This window comes from Mchenga conophoros, linkage group LG5 (genome assembly GCF_057382185.1).
Source record: "Mchenga conophoros isolate Kocher_MC1m ecotype Shallow Benthic linkage group LG5, M_conophoros_male_GT1.1, whole genome shotgun sequence".
Taxonomy (NCBI): Eukaryota; Metazoa; Chordata; class Actinopteri; order Cichliformes; family Cichlidae; genus Mchenga; species Mchenga conophoros.
The window spans coordinates 37,083,686-37,104,311 of NC_140530.1; the positions used below are offsets into that span (position 1 = coordinate 37,083,686).

The 20,626-nt window shown below is 40.7% G+C and overlaps 1 protein-coding gene across 1 annotated transcript; it reads left to right on the top strand.

Annotated features, from left to right (window-relative positions):
- Nucleotides 1-407: 407 nt before the first annotated feature.
- On the top strand, nucleotides 408-18,122 carry cand2 (cullin-associated and neddylation-dissociated 2 (putative)). Its single transcript, XM_085275260.1, has 24 exons — nucleotides 408-829; nucleotides 1,795-1,938; nucleotides 3,619-3,773; nucleotides 4,226-4,349; nucleotides 4,518-4,575; nucleotides 4,920-5,118; nucleotides 5,555-5,660; nucleotides 6,952-7,094; nucleotides 7,793-8,103; nucleotides 8,552-8,693; nucleotides 9,260-9,378; nucleotides 9,530-9,676; nucleotides 10,108-10,329; nucleotides 10,420-10,626; nucleotides 11,160-11,347; nucleotides 12,806-12,971; nucleotides 13,195-13,335; nucleotides 13,836-13,975; nucleotides 14,263-14,438; nucleotides 14,633-14,728; nucleotides 16,427-16,596; nucleotides 16,674-16,838; nucleotides 16,989-17,096; nucleotides 17,367-18,122. The coding sequence occupies exons 1-24, from the start codon at nucleotides 762-764 to the stop codon at nucleotides 17,595-17,597; spliced, it is 3,726 nt and encodes a 1,241-aa protein (XP_085131386.1). The 5' UTR covers nucleotides 408-761; the 3' UTR covers nucleotides 17,598-18,122.
- The last annotated feature ends 2,504 nt before the right edge of the window (nucleotides 18,123-20,626 follow it).

The following is a 20,626-nucleotide window of genomic DNA, read 5'->3' on the forward strand; positions in this document are numbered from 1 at the left end:
ATTAGTGAAAATATTTAAAAAAGCTACATTTTCTCTTTTTGAACTGATTTTTAAACATACAAATATCTCTTTCATTAAATATGGGCAGTTTCTTGTCATAATTTTGTCTTTTTTTGTCAGGTGACTCTGTTTTTGTTTCCACTCAAACCTCACCCAAACTTCGATATAATAATAATAATTTGTTAATTATTATTATTATTATTATTATTATTATTATTATTATTATTATTATTATTATTATATTATATAATAATAATTATTATTATTGTTGTTATTGTTATTATTACGTGGTTACATGAAGAACACAGTTAACCCAAACTGTGCTGCATGTGTGAGTTATCAATAAAGTTGAGGAGAAAAAAATCTAAACGGCTACTGTAATTGTTGTTGAATTTGTTTATCAATAAAGTTGGGATAAAACTCCAAACGGTTAATGCTAACCGATAACCGTCGGCATTTTTTTCGGCAAATTAGCGTAAAAATAAGACTTGAAACTCGGTTTATCGGCACATTACCGCCTCCGTATGGCCGGTTGGACTCCGTGTGTCCACACGGCGGCGCCACAAAGCTGAACCACTTTCCCTTGCCGTCTATTTTTGGCCGGGCACGCCGAGTGTCGGGTTCCATCAGGCCGTCAGCTCTCCTCTCTGCCCCCCCTAGCCTCGCCATGTTGTCGGCTTAAATCTGGTGGCCAGTTTTCTGAGTTTACCGTTGGAAAAAAACTTTTTCTCAGCCTGAGTGACAGCCTAAACAGTGGAAAGATGTCGAGTGTGTCCTACCACATCTCCAACCTGTTGGAGAAAATGACCTCCACTGACAAAGACTTCAGGTAAGAAACAGTGAGCAGCTCTCACAGTGAGATGACACTTTTTTAAAACCCCCACTTGTGTGTGCCATTTTACCACAGAGGAGACAATAGTGCCCTCTATACAGTCTTAATTACTTTTATTTAATCGACACATCATTTATTAGTTTTCTCTACCTGAAAACAAAAAATAGATGTAACAATTTTACCTAACCAAGGTTACGTTTTCATAAAAAACTCCAAATATTATATTAATATTATTGACTAATTTAATCATTATCAAAATATGTTTGTAAATATCTGTGTCGGCTGTGATTTTTTTTTAAAGTACTCAATTACAGAAATTGGAAGTAGGGATTTTTTGCTAACATGATAAATTCATGATCTAAATAGTTTTATATTTTGATAAAGTGAGTCGTTGTTGTCCAGGTAGATAGCAGTAGGTTCAAGAATGTTGGAGATTTTTGTTATTTTATTTTGTCTTAAAAATCTTTTAATACATTGCAAAATATCTTTGGAGATGTTTTTAACACTGGAGAACACATATTGGGTTTACTGCCATGTATGACCAAGAAAAGTATATTCTGCAACTGTTTTACATGTTTTGATAACTCTTTGAGTGTTATAAACACATCTATAAGCCAACAACAACACAAGTATAGATTTGAATTACTTAATAATACCAACCTCTACCTCTCTCTTTGTTGTCATTGAATTGATGAGCTAAATATTTATTGGACAAGTAATGTGCACATCTTTACTGAAAGACCACAATTGTAACAGAAGTGTCGAAAAAGCATCTAATTAAAGAATAAATAGACATCTAAACAAATCTAGACACTTAATTCATTATTTGACCCTTTTTTGAGGCAGTAATGAAAAGAAGGATTACTGAAAGGATTCACAGATCAGTTTATTGACTTTGGTCTCTATGTGTGTGTGTGTGTGTGTGTGTGTGTGTGTGTGTGTGTGTGTGTGTGTGTGTGCAGGTTCATGGCCACCAATGACCTGATGCTGGAGCTGCAGAAGGACAGCATTAAGCTGGACGAGGACAGCGAGAGAAGAGTTGTGACCATGCTGCTCAAACTGCTGGAAGACAAGAATGGGGAGGTGCAGAACCTGGCTGTGAAATGGTAAAAATCTCACTCGTACGCACAGTGTGAACCGGTGCCAGAAGTCAGTGTCCTGGTGTGTTTTCTTTCCTTAACTCCACAGTCTGGTCAGGGGTCAAAGGTTAGCTTCAACCACGGGCCCTTTAGTTCATGTAAACTGTATTTTATTTATCCAGATTTATTTTTGGATTCCTAGAAAGGTGCTCTTTGTAACTATCCTCTGTGGAAGGGTTAACTAGGTTTAACCACCAGAGGGCTGCATTATCCCCAACCCTTGAGTTATAGACTATTTTAAGTTTTACTGTATCATCTACTCCCATTTACTCGAAAGTCTGTTTCTGGAAACTTTTGTCTTTTGAATAAAGGTAATGGAAAGTGACAGCATTATATCAGAGTTCAGCGGGGAGCCTCCCACTGTTACCAAAGTGCTTGCTCATAGGGGGTCATATGATTGTTGGGTTTTTCTCTGTAAGTATTATTGTAGGGTCTACCTTACACTATAAAGCACCTTGAGGTGACTGTTGTTGTGATTTGGCGCTGTATAAATAAAACAGAATTGACCTGAATTGAATTAAATAAGGATAAGAGTGTTAATATGTCTGTGAAGGTTCTCAGTCATCCAGGTCATCGTAGGCTAAGGAGCTTGCAAAGAAAAGCGTCTGGACTTGTTTAAGTTGCTTGAAGACGTTTCACCTCTCATCCGAGAAGCTTCTTCAGTTCTAAGGTCAAATGGTGGAGAGTCCCAGATTTAAACCCAGTGGGAGTTTCCCCCCAAAGAGGGACAAAGGACCCCCTGACGAGCCTCTACCTAATCACATGAGCCAAGGTGTGAAAGCGGGTGTAGGTCCCAATCAGCCAGGGTTTCGGGTGAGCTCATTCTGAAACCTGGCCCCACCCTATCATGTGATTTCCTGAGGTCAGATGGCCCACTTCCTCCATGTAAAGGTTGGCTACAAAAGGTGACACGGGGGAGCCCATGGCGCAGCCATGTTTTTGTCTGTAGAAACCCTCGTTATATTTGAAATATGTAGTGGTGAGGCAGAGGTCTAACAGTGTGCAAATCTGATCGGGTGTGAAGTTGGTCCTGTCCTCCAAGGAGCTGTCTTCTTGTAGTCGTTTTCTGACAGTCTCCGCTGCCTCCGTGGTGGGTATGCAAGTGAAGAGGGAGACTACATCAAAGGACACCATGGTTTCATCTGGGTCCAGGGTAAGTTTCTGGACCTTGTCGGTGAAGTCGGTGGAGTTCTTGATGTGATGTGGGGTGTTCCCCACAAGAGGTGCTAGGACAGTAGCAAGGTGTTTCGAGATGTTGTAAGTGGCTGAGTTTATGCTACTGACAATGGGTCTGAGTGGGACAGCTTCCTTTTGGATCTTAGGAAGTCCGTAAATGCAGGGTATGGCATCCCCTGGGTAAAGGCGGTGATATGTAAGGCGGTCAATGATTTTGTCCCTTTCAAGGTCTTGAAGGCAAGCTATAAGAGTGTTAATGCACTAAAATGAGAGTGGTACCTTCATTTCTGCTGGACTTAAAGTATTGATGGTGTCTGTGTAGCAGGCTGCGTGTTAGATAGCCACCTTTTTGTTTTTGCAAAGTGCTTGGTTAGATACTACAGGTCATATTTCTATCACATAATTATTTAAACAAATAGTGGTTTGAAACAAAATTATGACATTTTTTAACTTGGTGTGTTTGTTTTTAAGCCTGGCGCCTCTGGTGAGCAAAGTGAAGGAGCCCCAGGTGGAGACGATGGTGGACGTGCTGTGTTCAAACATGACGTCGGACAAAGAGCAGCTGAGGGACATTTCCAGCATGGGACTGAAGACCGTGATCGCAGAGCTGCCACTCACATCCTCAGGTGAGCGCTCACTGTCCTCCCACCTGTCTCCTCGTCGTGATGATCAGCTTTTAATGGTGGATTTCCATCTCATGTTAAAGGGGCAACTTCGAGAGTATGAAGAGCATCAATAATACATGGCATAGAAGCAAAGCTTACATTGTAGACAGTCATTCATATTTTACTTTAATAAATTTGTAATTTTCCTGGGACTGCATGTAAAAGTGTCTGAAATTACCTACACAGCTACAACATGCCATATTTGTGTTTTCACTAAATAATAACCAATAATTGTAAATTGTCACTTTTTCACCATTAATTTTTGCACACTTTCGCTGCCATCTGGGCTTAATTGTCACAATTATTCAGCAACTACAGTCCTTAATGTGAGCTGAAATCAGGATGTCTGATCATTTGAAGGCAGTGAAAGCTCAAAGTTCTTTAAACATCCTTGTTTTGGGTTGGATCCACAGGTTTGACTCTGACAGGCAGCGTGTGTAAGAAGATTACCTCCCAGCTGATTGGTGCCATGGGGAAACACGATGATGTGTCTGTGCAGTTAGAGGCCCTGGACATCCTGTCGGACATGTTGGGAAGGTAAAAACAAGATCTCGGTCCAAACGTGATGACTGTCCCACATTAGAAAAGTACCAGCTCAAACACACACACACACACACACACACACACACACACACACACACACACACACACACGGTACACGTTGCTGAACTTTTAAGCTTTTCACTGTTTGCTTTTTTTCCACAGGCTGAGTGGTGCACTGGTCAGTTTCCACAGCTCTCTGCTCTCCAGCCTGCTGCCTCAGGTGAGAAACACTCAGCCGCTCAAATGTTAACTGTGGTTTTACAGTGTAGTGCTACCATGACAACCCAAAAAATCACTGTCATCTGTTTTTAGACATAATTATTACTATACTTAAGATAGCAGGATATTTTTCATATTATTATAAGAAACCCGTTTTTATAAGAATCGTGCACATCACTTTCTCTCATTTCACGTTGCTTTCAGTATATTTACTGTATGCTTTAACAGCTTTATGATGACTTTCATTCATTTTGTTGTACAGTTTATTTGATTGTATTTTTACTCATTTGTCCCTTTATCTGCTCGTTAATGTTTCTTCATTCATTCGTCATTTGGATGCTGCAGTTAACCAGCCCCAGAATGGCGGTCAGGAAACGCTCCATCTTAGCTCTCGGTCACCTGGTGCCCTGCTGCAGCCCTGCCCTCTTCTCCCAGCTGACAGAACACCTGATGAAAGAGCTGGCCAAGGGTCCGCCCACATCAATGACAAGAACATACATCCAGTGCCTGGCAACCATTAGTCGTCAGGGCGGCCATCGAGTCGGTGAGCTGATGCTGTGTTTATGCCGCCTTCAGTGCTGAATGGGGAAACAAACTAGTAGGACAGTGACCGGTCTTCTGAAAGGTTTCAGATGTTGATAGTCCAGCGCTCCTGTATTCTGACTGTTTTTTATAGAATACATCTTCTTAGTTTCACTAATGTAGCAAATGTTCCACACTCAGACATGTAAATGCCTTTCAGATGATCTAGAATTCAATTTAGCACTGATAGCTAAGATGATGACTTTCCTCCAACTTTCCCTGTAGGGGGAAGTCGGCTCTTGGCCCTTCATCTGGTGCCCTTGCACTGTATGAAGCCCCCACATGGCTGCAGACTCGTGGATCTTTTTAAACTTTGGTTCTTCATGCATTTTTTGTGTCATTTAGTGAAGAAAAACATCTAAAGTGTAGATTCTTTTCCCATTCTTTGTGGTTTGTAGGTGAACATTTAGAGAAGTTGATCCCAATGGTGGTAAAGTTCACCGGAGTAGAAGATGATGAGCTGAGAGAGTATTGTTTCCAGGCCTTTGAAGCTTTTATACGCAGGTACAAACAAAGTCATGTTTCCATCACTTTAGGGGACAATATTTTCACGCTGATTTCCCACAGAGTTACACTGACTATAACCAGAAGCTCTACAGACCTAACCCTGTTCTAATTGTTACCTTGAAGCAAGTCTTTATATACATTCACTATAGCAGTGTTTCCCAAACTTTTTTTGCTAAGCCCCCCTTTGCTTTACAAGAAAAATGCCCCCCCCCTTCTCATGCACACGCACAAACACATCCTCCAACCACACACACCCATATTTTGCTCCCTTTCACACCTCAAACATTTAGTAAACAATTAAGGAAATACAAGTAAACTGCAATAAATTACAGGTAGTAATAAAATAAGCTACTAACTCTTTTACACTACATCCACACCTACACGGGTATTTTTGAACACGCAGCTGTTTCGTCCACACGTAAACGGCGTTTGGAATCACCTAAAACGGAGATTTTTTAAAACTCCTTTTTTGCGTTTACGTGTGGACGAGGAATACAGACTTCGTCACGCAATGTCAAAGGTATGAGCCTTTTTTCACGTCACGCTGTGCGCCACGTTATTGTTTACATGAGATGAATTGCAGAATGGCAGATAGAGACAATACTGTTAATCTGACTGTCTGCAGTTTTTACACACTTACATACACACACACACGCAGTTACTGTCTCTCTATTTAGAAAGGCAGAGGCGTCACCGTGTGATTATTTTACGTGTAGTTGGGTTTTTTTTCATGTGTAATAATATTCAACATTGCTATCAATACATTTTTCAAAAAATGCCTCTCTGTGCAAAATGGATTTAAAAGCATAAACAGCTGTGGGATACTGTTAGTCCGTGATTTGAACAGCCCAGCGCTGCTCCCGACGCAGGGAAAACCAACCCTGCAGGGAGACCTACCTCAGCACTTGTGCAGGTGAAGCCAAAGAGCAGACATGCTTCACCATATTTTCAAGTCTTTGGCTTAGAATGAAGTTGGTTTGGAAACATATTCAGCGATGCTTCATCTCCTGCTTTGCGTTTGTGGAGGCGCCCCGTGCTAGCAGTGTCCAAGCGTTTTGTTTTTTTCCCCCCCTTTTCATACGCCCCCCCCTGTAATGGCTCTGCACCCCCCCCCCCCCCCCCCCCCATAGGGGGGCGGGCCCCACACTTTGGTAAGGTCTGCACTATTGGGACCTCTGTTCAGTCCATGTTGTAAACAGGTCATTGTCCCCTCAGCATGACCCACAGGCGTACATACCCACACTCCGTGTCCTTACTGTGGCTCTTTCTGTTACTTCCTGATTGGCAGGTGTCCAAAGGAGATGTCGCCTCACATTGCCACAGTGACTCAACTTTGTCTTAAGTATATGACCTTTGACCCCAACTACAACTATGATGACAACGAGGAGGAGGATGAAGATAGAATGGACATAGATGATGAGCTTGAGGAAGGTGTGTGAGATCTGTGTGTCTGTGAATAGAAATTTAGCAGAAAAACTATTAACAGGAAGCAAATAACAGGAACATACAGAACATGATGGTAATCAATCATCATGTTTTAGGTGTCTAGTTTTGAATTAATCCAGCGATTACGATCTGTACATCCATGGTTACATTCCAAATGGCCAAATGATAACTGATCATTTGTCCGTTTTCAGTGGCGTGAAAATGTGAACAAATGAGAGCTCAGAGAGAACAACAGTCCTTACCTGCAGCTGACACCACAGCAGGACAACCTTTATTCTTTAATGCTGTTTTCTTGGTTCCCAAATAGGCCTCTATGTTGTTGGTGTTTACATTTTCATATGTATTTTAAAACATAAATATCAGTCTTTAAAGCAGGTCTTTATAACTGACATTGAAGCATGAAATGTTCGTATGAACACAGACTACATTAAAAACACTGAAGTTAAAGACATTTAGGCTGCATATGGATGATTTTTGTACCTGTATTCTTTAAGTGAGTTTATCTGATTTAGAAAGAACTTTTCAACAAAAGCGGCTGTTTTTGTTCAGATTGAGTCTGTCGATTCTTAAAACTATTACAAACTTCACACAACAAAATGTGAGATCTTTTGAGTTTTGCTGTCTTCCATCCGTCACCTGTATGAAGCAAATCGAGTTTATTCTCGTTTCACGACTTCACTCAGAGTCAGACGACGAGTACAGTGATGACGATGACATGAGCTGGAAGGTGCGGCGCTCTTCCATCAAGTGTCTGGAGGCGTTGATCAGCACGCGTCTGGACCTCCTGCTCTCCTTCTACTCCTCCATCTGCCCCGCTCTGCTGGCACGATTCAAGGAGCGCGAGGAGAACGTCAGGGCCGACGTCTTCACTGCTTTTTCAACGTTGCTGAGACAAACACGGGTGGCATCGAGTCGCCACAGCCTCATCGTGTCTGGTTCAGATCCCGGGGTGAGAAGAGAGGAGGAGCCGGCAGTCGCCTTGCTGAAAAAACAGGTGCTGAGAAGTTTTTGGATGGAGTTTAATTGAGTTTCACAAGTAGAGCTGAAAAGTAGATAAATTTAAATTACATTTTTAAAGGTGTCATTGACTTACCTAAAATTCAAAGATGTTTGGTATTTAAATTTAAAAGGCAGGCTACAGAGTCGAGACTACCTAACAGTCCAGGCAAATCAGCTGATCTTTGCTCATTTCTAGCATCATCTTTTTATTCTTGGACTCCATCAGAGTAGCTCTTTATGATTTACAATTCCAAATGCCTGCATGCTTATCCCATATATGAGCCTAAACAGACCCTTCACTTTCTGTCTGAAAAAACCTGCTTGAGCTTCTTCGCCTTTAAACAAACGTGTCCATATCTAAGATGTTGCAGTCTTCCAGTTCTGCTGAGCGTCTCGTAAATATGAATTGCAGAAATAAATTGTGCGGCGATTTGTGTGTCCAGGTGCCGGCGACTGTAAAGGCCCTCCACAGACAGCTGAAGGAGAAGAGCATCAAATCCCGACAGGGTTGCTTCTGTCTCCTCACTGAGCTGGCTCACACTGTACCGGGAGCCCTGGAAGAGCATATACCTGCCCTGATACCTGGTAGGCACACACCTACACACACACACAACCCCATTCAACTATCTTAGTGAGGTCCTTCAGTGACATAATGCTTTCCCTAGCCCCTTACCCTAACCATTAAAAATGATTGCCTAACCCTTACCCTAAACCTAATCATAACCTAATTGTAACCCAGACACTAAAACCACATTTTGAGCCCCAAAAATGCCTTTAAATGCCTTCAAATTTGTGAGGACCGGGTTGCGTGTCCTCACAAATGACTGTTGGTTCTCACAAGTATAGTAGAATCCAGATTTCGGTCCTCACAAAGATAGCTAGACAGGAACACACACACACACATGCATTACAAATTAATTCTTAACCGTCAAACTGGTCAGAAACTTTCACTCTCTTTTCAGCAAAGTCACATAGACTTTAAGGGAGATCTTTAAGATCTTTAAGATCTAAAACTCACACATTTCCTACAACCGGCTGTTCCTAAGTCTCCCAGTAGCTTTTCTCTTTCACTTCAGCTGCTGTATTTTGGCTCCTTACTCCCACTCTTTCTTTCTTTTTTTCTTTCTGTTCCTGTCCCCTCCTTCCTGCAGGCATCGTCTTCTCCCTGACAGACAAATCCACCCTGTCCACCATGAGGATCGATGCGCTCTCCTTCTTCAACGTCCTGCTCCTCTCCCACCCTCCTCAGGCCTTTCAGCCACACATGCAGGTTTCAAAAACTTCTTTTAAGGCTTTGTCTTGAAACCTGTACACTGTCTCTCATAATGACTCGGGGGATCTGCAGCTTTAAAAAGTTGAATCACTAAATTTTTCAACAATAATGAGAATGTAAAGACTAACTTGTGCTGTGACCCCTGCAGGTGCTGCTGCCCCCAGTGATTGCATGCATTGAGGACACGTTCTATAAAATCACCTCAGAGGCTCTGCTGGTCATCCAGCACCTGGTCAAAGTGATGAGACCGCAGGGACAAGCAGGAGGATTTGACCCTAAACCGTTCGTTAAAGAGGTGAAATAGCTCAGGACTGTTTTGCTTTCTGGTCTGAGGCGGTTTAATTTAATTGTGCTCCATAGCATCCTGTCTATTTATCATTTTTCATGTGTTGTGGGAGCAAAGAATTAATGAAAAACGACTGTGAATGGCAGGTTAAATACTGTGATTTGTCTAAGGAAAATGGACAAACATGACTTTGCCGGTGCTTTCCTGCTTGCCTGAATCAAAGTATTTCTACAGAATTATAGATTTTAAAAACATCTGAAACAAACTGTGATCAAAAGGTTCTGTGACTGCTCCCTCTTCATGGTCTCTGACATCGCTGGTTCATACTTTGGCACCAGGAATTTTGTGCTGCTGTGCTGGTGCCTTCACAAGGCTTTCCTGATGTGTGGAACAGGTTCTACCTTTTCTTTATAATTTTAATTTATTTATTTTTCCCAAAGGTGTTTTCTGTAACGATGAAGCGGCTCAAAGCAACAGACATCGACCAGGAAGTAAAAGAACGAGCGATTTCCTGTATGGGTCACATTGTTTGTCACCTTGGTGACCACCTGAGGGCAGAAGTTCAGGCAGTCTTGGCGATCTTTCTGGAGAGATTAAAGAATGAGATCACAAGACTAACAGCAGTTAGGACCATCACCCTCATCGCTGCCTCTCCGTTAAAGGTTTATTATGACTTTCGTTTTGTTTTTTTAATTTAATGAACACATTATTTAATTTGAAAGATTTTAGTAACTTCCTGTCCTTTTCTACAGATCGACATGTCACCCATCCTGCCAGAAGCGCTCTCTGTGCTGGGATCTTTCTTGAGGAAGAATCAGCGGGCGTTGAAGCTCGGGACGCTGGCGTGTCTGACGGCGCTGGTCACTCATCACGCTGCCAGCATTAAACCTGCAGCCCTGGAGCCCGTGCTGAGCGAACTTCCTACTCTGGTGGATGAGAGTGACATGCATGTTTCACAGGTACAGGCACTGAACCGAACATGCACATGAATCAGGTCAAGAATTAAATCTATAGAATAAAAATTTTTTTCATAAATGAATCAACATGCATGTGCATGACATTTGAACTTAGACAGACAGTGACAGGAAGTTTTACTTTTTGAGATTGCCTTTTAGAAAGCAGTAATGTGCCTATTTTATGTCGTATTATGGTAAAAAATGTGTAATTGCAGATTTTTGGAGGTGGTTCTTTTTGTTCCATCATATAGTTCACACCAAGAAAAACATATACATTTAGGAAGTGGGTTAAGGAATATCAAACATAAAGTTTAGGGCTCAGATTACATGTGTTGGTGGAAAGCGGGGATCTTATTCTGCTCATTTTGATTTTTATTTAGATTTTTTCTCCTTGTTCTCTGTTAGCGTAGCTGCATGACTCAAAAGTTCACAGGCCGCTGAGTCAGCTTTCCTTAAAACAGGATGTTGCCTGCAGACATTGTTGGACACATGAAACATGTTGTGGTTGAATCTACCTGTAGTTTGCCTTTGTTTAGGTGTCCATCACCTTGCTCACCGGTATGGCCAAAGCCTACCCCTCGACTCTGGCTAAGATCAGCTCGTCTGTTCTGCCGGGAGTCTTCAGACTCATCCATTCACCGCTCCTGCAGGGTAGCACTCTGGAAGCAATACTCGAGTACTTGCGAGCACTGGTGCTGTCCAAAACCAGTAATCTGAGCTACAGGTGAGATAGGATGTGGTTGTGAATCTCTTTGGGTCATTTATCCTAATAACACTGGACAGATCAACAGTTTTGGAGTGGGAAAGCTGTTTAGTGCTGAGGATTATTGCTAATGGCTTATTTATAATGTTTTCGTTAAACTATAATGAATTTTAATCACTGATATGAATCAAATGTTTTTAAATAGTTGTTGGAAAGCCTCTAATTTAGCCCACATTTTTAAAAGAGCAGCAGTGCATCATTCCAGTGTTTCCCTCAGGCATGTAAACAGTAGTTATCTCATCAAATGCCATGAAAACCTTCCAAAAGCCACAGTTCAAATGTGTTTAAGTGATTAGAAGTCATTATTTTATATTATTAGACAGCAAGAATATGAAACAGCGCATTGAAACACCATCAGATTCCCAGGAGTCCACATTAAATCACATCCCCTGGGTGTAGACGTCAGTGTGAGTGTTATCTCCAAGAAATGAATATTCATGTAATTACCATCTGCAGGGGAACTCCAAAGTTTTTACAGATAAATATCAGTTCAGTATTCGGAGGGAGGAATACTCAGTCTGTTGTGTAATGTCTTCTCTGGCTTTGGAGAAGTTTGTCTGGTCTGAGAAAATAAGCATGAGTCAGTTTGTTCTGTGTTGACTTTGAGATAATTAAACCAAACCAGGAGAATGACACAACCTGATAACATCTTCTATTTAAAGTGGCAGTAAAGCAAGTCTTTCCCCTGAAGGTTTGTCAGATAAGAGTCAGACTCTGCACTCACAAGCTGCTAAAGTCTTGTTTAAAACATGTTAATCATGACCACAAGTGACCTGGTTAGCCTCAACTAACCCAACATTGCATCAGCAAGTCATGTTGATGTTCCTGTACTGCCGATTAACATATGAGCAAGATGTATAGTGTGTCTTCCTCCGACTGTGTGTATATTTCAGTCCATGTGACCTTCATCAGATTAATTATATTCTATCATTTGTGTACATACTGTCCATATACCTGAAAATGCTTTTTGTTCAGGCAAAGCTTGATCTTGGATCCAGACCAGACGAACATTCAGTTGGGGTGAAATGCCTCAATCACTGCAGTACACTTATTTTCGTGTATGATATATTTTTTACAGAATAATATAATAATGGTCAGCGCAAATGCTTGGTTGGATTCTACTCTGACAGGTCTACGTTTTCCGTCTGCACTCTTCCTGTTTGCTCAAGATTTTTTATTTCTATCTGTAATTTTTCTTAAAGATCTTTAATTATATTGTTTGATATGAATCAGAACATTTTTCCCAGCACCTTTGTTAAACTATAACTGGAAGATTTAATCAGATCAGTCCATTTAGTGTTAGCAACATATCAACACAAATACTACACCCGGGATTATAATCCTCTCCTCTCCTCTCCTCTCCTCTCCTCTCCTCTCCTCTCCTCTCCTCTCCTCTCCTCTCCTCTCCTCTCCTCTCAGTCAGTTGCTGAAGTCTCTCATGGAGCCGTTTCACAGATCTCAGTCTTCTGCAGATGGCAGCATCGTCCATAGGCAGTCCTACCACTCAGTCGCTCACTGTGTGGCTGCTCTGTCCTCTGCTTCTCCCAAAGAGACTCCTGGCACTGTGGCCGGCTTCATACAGCAGGTGTGAGAGTCTGGCATTTGTACTCTGCTTTAGCTTCAATGGAGGTTTCCTCTAAGAATGTGACACAAACAGACATGAGATATAAATTTGTTAGACAAATTTCGTGTTTGTTTGTTTTATAAAATTTGATCTGAAACTGTCCTCTTAGAAGCCACCTTTGTTTTCTTTGCTGTTATTACTTTAACACTTACCTCATTGAAATTCTGCCCTCTCCTCTCCTCAGGTGAAGAATCCCGGCTCTCCAGAGGCTGCTCGTGTCCTCGCCCTGTTGTGTCTGGGGGAGGTGGGGAGGAAGGGCAGTCTGGGAGGAAGTAAGGAGGTGCAGGGAGTCATCTTGGAGGCTTTCTCTTCCACCAGTGAAGAGGTAGGACACACTATCCACATCTGAATATTTAAATTTTTCATTCACAATGAATAAATTTATCTTTTAGTTAAAAGAAGAGCTTCTCCAAATCCGATTGTTTATTTTCCACAAAGGAAAACTGATTGTTTCCCCCACATCACAGTTACATTTCCTTGATATTGAAACCTAATTAGTCAAAAAGTCCGTTTTGTTTTTTACCCTTTTACTGCTTTGATATCAGTGCCAGTTGTTTGTTTTACTACTTATTAGGTAAGTGCTTCTTCAGTGTCTGATAGTTGTTTCACAACGGCCAGAAACAGGAGGTGTGAAAACAGAGCTTAAAGAAGATTTAGAGATCTGACAATCAGTAAAAAAGATCCTTCAGAATGAGATGTTGCTTTAGCTCTGTGGAGCAAACTGTGTGGAGAGTAGAGTGGGTTAGTTCAGTCGATGAATTAATGCGGCAAAGGTTAAATAAGCTCAGACAGCCGACTGTGTGGACATCTTGTTTGTGATTTCAGGTGAAGACGGCAGCCTCCTGCGCTTTAGGCAGCATGGCCGTCGGCTGCCTGAGCGATTACCTGCCCTTCCTCCTGAAGGAGATCTCAGCCCAGCCACGGAGACAGTACCTGCTCCTTCACTCCCTCAAAGAAGTCATCAGGTGTGTGTTCTGTTGAATGTTTGGCTAAATGTGTGTGTGTGCATTTAATTCACCATAATCTGTTGTTGTTCTCTGAAGCAGGTGATCATTGAAAAGCATCATTTATGAGTTCACTGCAGTTTAAGTGTGAATTTTGCAGTAACAGTTTAATATTTAAGCTGATAAAAATGATAGATTTTGCCAAAAAACTTTGCAAAGCTTTGCAACAAAATTTGCATGACATATGTTGAATAAAATAAGTTTAAAGTTTTCTTAAAGTTTCCTTCCTCCCCTCTCTCTTTGTTCAGTGTCTGTCCAGCCTCCAGTCTCTCGCCCCATGTAGAGTCTGTGTGGGCCTTGCTGTTTCAGAACTGCGAGTGTCAGGAGGAGGGCACCAGGAACCTGGTGGCTGAATGTTTGGGAAAACTCACTTTAGTCAATCCGGCAGCACTTCTGCCTCGACTTAAACAACAACTTAAAACTGGTAGGATGATATTTAAGAACTGTTTTATATTTTTGTTTTTTATGTCAGATGCAACAAATAATGCAGAATTAACATCTTCATGGTCAATCTCTGTTTCTGTACATGGTCTTGACATTTTGTATTAATATGGCTTCAATATGAATGAGAAAAAAATATATACAAAAATCTTTATTTTTGTTACATTGTCTCCACAGGTTCTCCTTTAGCTCGCAGCACCGTGGTAACAGCCATCAAGTTCACTATTGTTGACCACCCGGCACCTATAGATTCACTGCTGAAAGACTGCATAGGTAAATGTTTGCATCCCATGTTACTTCATTACTCTTCATCTTTTTACAGTAAAGTGGGAACATTTTTCTAAGATTCAGTTTCATGGTGAAACGTTAATGGCTCACATATGCAGATTTGCAGAGGTAGCCGAGCAATTCTGGTGTTTCCCTTTGGAAAAGGCTGTGTGAAAGCAAGTTCTAAACCTAAAACTTTAATTGCTGACCTGGTCCAACGGGTAGACTGGAACACTTGTAGATGGTGATGGTGCGATGAAGCTCCATGAATGTGTCGAATCTTTCCGAACAATTGCTCATTTTGAAGTAATGACATCTACTGTTCATTCGATGTACAGCAGCCCAGCTGTGATAATACATGTGGGGTGCATACCAGCGGATATCAGGTTCTGTATTTTATTTTTGCTATACACACAGACACCTCTAACCAACCATCCTCTCTGAGATTGATTTGAGAAGATGTGTGTCATTATTAGGAGATATCATGTCTAAATGCTCCCTAACTGCGGATATTTTTCACCTTGTTGGCTCCATAATGTTCTTATAATCTCCTTGCAAGCTTGTGATGATCCTCAGAGTCACGCCAGATCCAGTTCACACAGAAAATTAAAATTCCTGCATCTTTTCAACAGCTCGAGGCACATCACGAAGCAGTGATCTCATGTCAGAGAAACAAGCCTCATTTTGTCAATGCTGTCAGATGTAACATCACTCATTGTAGATGTATGCTCTCCCTTTCAATTCCTGAAGAATCACACTGCATTGAAATACAGGCTTGTACCGGTAGTATCATTACACATAGTATAACATGTCTCATAATCAGATTGACTCGCCTTTCAAGCAGAATCAGAATACTTTATTAATCCCTGAGGAAATTATGTGGTTACAGTGTCCCCAAGACAATAAGAACAGCATAGAATAAGTTGTTCCTCAGCCTGCTGTCCCAGCATGCAACGGCATAGAGGATGGCGCTGGCCACTCTGGTAGAGTGTAGTGGTGTTTTTAACCCAGTCCAGCTTATTATCAACGTTTATTCTGAGGTATTTATAGTCCTCCACTTTGTCCTCCTGGATTGAAACAGGTTTCCTGATCCCCATAAAGTCCACAATCAATTCTTTGGTTTTTGTCACGTTGAGCTGCAGAGGATTCTGCACAATTGAGCAGGTAGATGAATAGGGTCCTCTGCTCCGACGCAGGGCTGGTAAGCGAAATGAAGGGGATCCTGATGTGGCCTGACTGTAGCTCATAGCAGGTCAAGGATGAGACTTTCCAAGGGTCTGTAGTCCTGGGGGCCACTGGGACAGATGTCTTCCACAGCACCAGGACTGTCTGCAAACTCAAACTCATCAGGAACAGTTTATACACAGGCCTTGAGAACACGAGGACTCACCCTGTCTGGTCCAGCAGACTTGCCTGAGTGGAGTCTTCTCATTTGTCTCAAACCTGTGTGGCCATTATAGGAACTGCAGTTTTCCCCCTTCTTTGTTGGTAGCATTTTTCAGCCCCACAGATTGATGCTTGGATGTGTTGACAGATAAGTGATACACTGACTACAGATAAGTTCCTCATATGATCCCACTTAAAAACCAAAACAAATGTTCATTTAATCTTAAATATAAACTGAAGTCTAATGCTGACTCAAATATAAAAACCCAGATGAGGCTCTGAAAAATAAAAAGCTGTGATGTCATCTCTGTGTGACAGGTGACTTCCTGAAGACCCTGCAGGATGAGGACATCAATGTGCGACGTATCGCCTTGGTAATGTTTAACTCAGCAGCTCATAACAAACCGTCTCTGATCCGCGGTCTCCTGGGAAGAGTGCTGCCTCACCTCTACAAGGAGACCCAGATCAGGAAGGACCTCATCAGAGAAGTGAGTTAGCTGATTTAGAAGCAGCAGGCGTTTCTGTTCATGCTCTGTGCAGACGTTTTACTGTTTGTGTGCTGCAGGTGGAGATGGGTCCGTTCAAGCACACTGTTGATGATGGGTTGGATGTGCGTAAAGCTGCATTTGAGTGTATGTACAGTCTTCTGGACAGCTGCCTGGAGGGGCTGGACATCCTGCAGTTCCTGGATCATGTAGAGGAAGGACTCAAAGACCACTATGATATCAGAGTGGGTGGAAAAATAGTTAAAGTAAAAATGATCCACCTCTTTACCTTCTGTCCTGTGGAATGATTTCTGGGGTGTTCAGTAGCACCAGCAATCAGAAAATAATGATTTATTTTTGATCATTTTCTCCTTGTTTTTAATATCACTGTGCAGATGTTGACCTTCCTGATGCTGGCCAGACTGGTCTCTCTGTGTCCTGCTGCTGTTCTCCAGAGACTGGACAGGCTGGTGGAACCACTTAAAGCGACCGTCACCACCAAAGTACTCAAACAGACACACAGTCTTAGAAATCAACACTTCATTAAAACATTATGATTCAGAAAATTAAAAAAAACTGCATGGATTGGAGTTGATGGTCTCTTAAACACAACTTACCAGAAATTATTTATAAAAACCGCATCCTTACTCTCTATGAACCTTTTTTTATAGTTTAAAGGTAAAATACACAGAGATCTTTACAAACCTGGAGTTGTAACCTTGAGTTTCCCTCTGCCTTGAAATGAAGTCTCCGTCTCCTTCCTCCACCTGCAGGTGAAGGCCGGTTCTGTGAAGCAGGAGTTTGAAAAGCAGGAGGAGCTGCGGCGCTCGGCCATGCGTGCTGTCGCCGCCCTGCTGGCTGTACCTGAGGTGGAAAGAAGCCCCAGCATGGCCGAATTTGCCAATCAAATCAAAACCAGCACTGACATGGCGTCTATCTACCAGAGCATCAAGGGAGGGGAGGGTGGGGGTATAGGAGCCACAGAGAGCATGGATATGAGCTAGAAACATGCTGGAGATGTTCATGAGAATGTTTTTATCGATGAGCTTTAGGCACAGCACATTAAACTGATCTGTGTTTGTACAGTGTCAGGTTTCATTTTCAGTTATTTTGTTCTTCATATTTTGTTCCTTCCAGCAGGAGTTCGGTTTAAATTAGTTCACATGAATTAAAGTTGTAGCAGCAGCCTCCTGGGTCTTTCAGATTTTCTCATGGATTTGTTCAGGATCTAAAAAAACATACATTTGGTTTTATGCTATATGAAAATGGGACATCACAACACCACAGCAGACATCTGTGTTTCACTCACGAAGGAAATTTGTTCACTGAGTGTGACGTGCTTTTCAGTCAGCTGTCTGTGTGAAGTGCAGACTTTTCCCTAGTTTTGTAAGATTTATAAATAAATTGGTATATTAAAGTAAAACTGAGCATGATTACATCCTTTACAGGTTATTCGAGCTGGTTCTTTTAGATGTTTATAAACAAAATTTGTATTTTTCACATAAATAAACAACTGTGACAAATCAAATTTGTATTATGTTTTTATTATATTTATATTATGTTTGTATTTAGAGTTCTGGGGTAACACGTAGCACAAACAACAGAGCGTATAAGGACGTCATACAACTAATGCATTGTTTGCATTTTGCATTGTTATAACATTGTCTGGATTAATGTAATATCAATGGAAAAGTGTAGAAATATATAGAATCTTTTTTTTTTGTATTTTTTACGTTATAGGACAATAAAATTGTGAAAAAAACATGAAGGATTTGTTTTCAATGGAGCTGAGGACTGAATGGTTCAACAGAGTAATGTGAGCCTCAGCTTTTAAACATGACAGGAAATAACCAGCAACATTCATGATCTATACTTCAGTGACACATTATTAGAAAAGAACTAGTAATTAATTGTCCTATAAGGCAGCGGTCCTCAACCACCAGGCCACGGACCCGTCTGTGAGTCATTTGCAACCAGGCCGTGAGAGTTGAGCCTTGGGTGTGAAATTTATGGTTTTCTAAATTTCTTTTTTTTTGCAACTGCACTGTAAGAAATGTATGTAAAAATTACCCTAGAAAACTGTAAAATGGCAACGGTAAATTACCATTAAATCAAAAAGAGTAAATGATGATGATTGACAAACGGTGATTTGCTTTTATTTTTACACTACTAATATGTTGAAAATATATTAATTTACAGTAATATGGCACACTGTCTTAGAAAACAACAGGAAAAATCTGTAACATTATCTACAATTAATCACCCTACAATTTACATAATAACTCTGTATGAATGACAATCTTTGCTGCTTTTTTCATTTGAATTTACAAGTTACAACTGTATGTTAATTACTCGAAACATACCGTGCTTTTAATTTTTACCAAAATAGGATACCGTTTTGTGTTCTACATTTACAGTTCATCTTTCACCGTGAAATTCTGGCAACCACAGCTGCCAGTAATTCTCTGTAAATTCCGGTCTGTGGCGCAAAAAAGCTTGTGTACTTTGAGACTTGTAGAAGTCTGTCCAGGCTGTACGCTACGACTGCTAGAATTTCACTCAGAAAAGTGAAGTGTTAGCCACTTTGAGCTCTCCACAAACTGAAGTCAATCTGATGTAATCCCACCTCAGATGGTTAAATGAGGCCCTAAAAAACCCAAAACACACACACAAATAAAAGCTCCAATGTAATGAAAAAAAGAGGAGTTAATTTATTAATAAAAATCCATTTTGTACATTATGAAAGGACGCACAAATGAATTGCTCCATGATGTGTGAAATAATGTCACACAGAAAAACAATATTTAAGAAGAAACTAAAGCCAGTGACTCACAGACTAAAATAAATGTGTGTTCACATTTTATAATATTCATTTTTTAAAACAGCAAGTGTTGCTGACAAAAGCCTATATTTACTACATGTTTTAGATCTGTTGGCTTTTCACTTCTTATTAAGGTGTAAAGTGTGTTGCTCTGAAGTAAATTACAGGTTTTAAATAAAACTTGTCAATTAAATGTAAAAACTGTTTAGCAAGTTTTCGAGACAACAGAAGGACCACCTGTGCTGCAGGCCTCGCTAACTATCCACAGAAATACTTGTCAAACATATTTCTAATTTAAATGTTATTAATCTTCAGCAGTTAAATGTTGGATCTAAGATGTTCGTCTGCCTCTTTGAACAGTACTAGTAGCAGCGGCATCTTTCTCTCAGATGAAAGTTGTGTTAACTGGCATCTCTCTGCTTTTTAACTAATGAAATGATTTATGTAAATGCTAGTTTCATATAATCAGGGCCAGAGCAATACATAAACACATACTGAACATGCTTAAAGGCAACGTACAAGTAAAAAGGGAATAGAAAAAAATGTGTTAAAGGTAACATTAAGCTGTGGAGACCATGACCATGGTCTCCATCTTCTGCCATAAAGTTGAGAGGTTTAACACAGGAGTCTATTTGGAGAAAACCTGAATTAGTCATTAGAGGAGCTGCAGCTTTTGGTACTTGTGTTGGCTTAACTTTTCAGCCTTGGATGGTGAATTTTCACTGAGTGTGGTACTGTGCTGTGCTTTTTTGTGTAGATATTATGTAGTACAATTTTATGCTACACACTAGCTCATTTATTTTCCTTTGTGCTCCATTCCTCTTCAGACACATTAAAAAAAGAAAGGTTTTATCATTGTATTTTAATGATTTTGGCCACAAATCCTCATTTCTATTTAGCATGAACCATGCAATAATTTCTGCATTTTATGTTTTTGATTTTGTGATTGTATGTAAAATAAAATGAGAAAGATCTTATTATAAATGATTTTCCGAAATTGAAAAAATGTCAGAGATATCTGAAGACAAACCATGTGATGACTATAAGCAGCAACATCAGCACATGCAGACAGTGAACCACAACTGAAATCACAGACCCCGGGTCTGTGGACAAAACCAGAAATAGAAATCAATCCATATTTAATCAATCTATCATCAATACTCTGCTTTGAAGGAGATGCATTTTGCTCCATATTTTAAAAATTATGCAGAT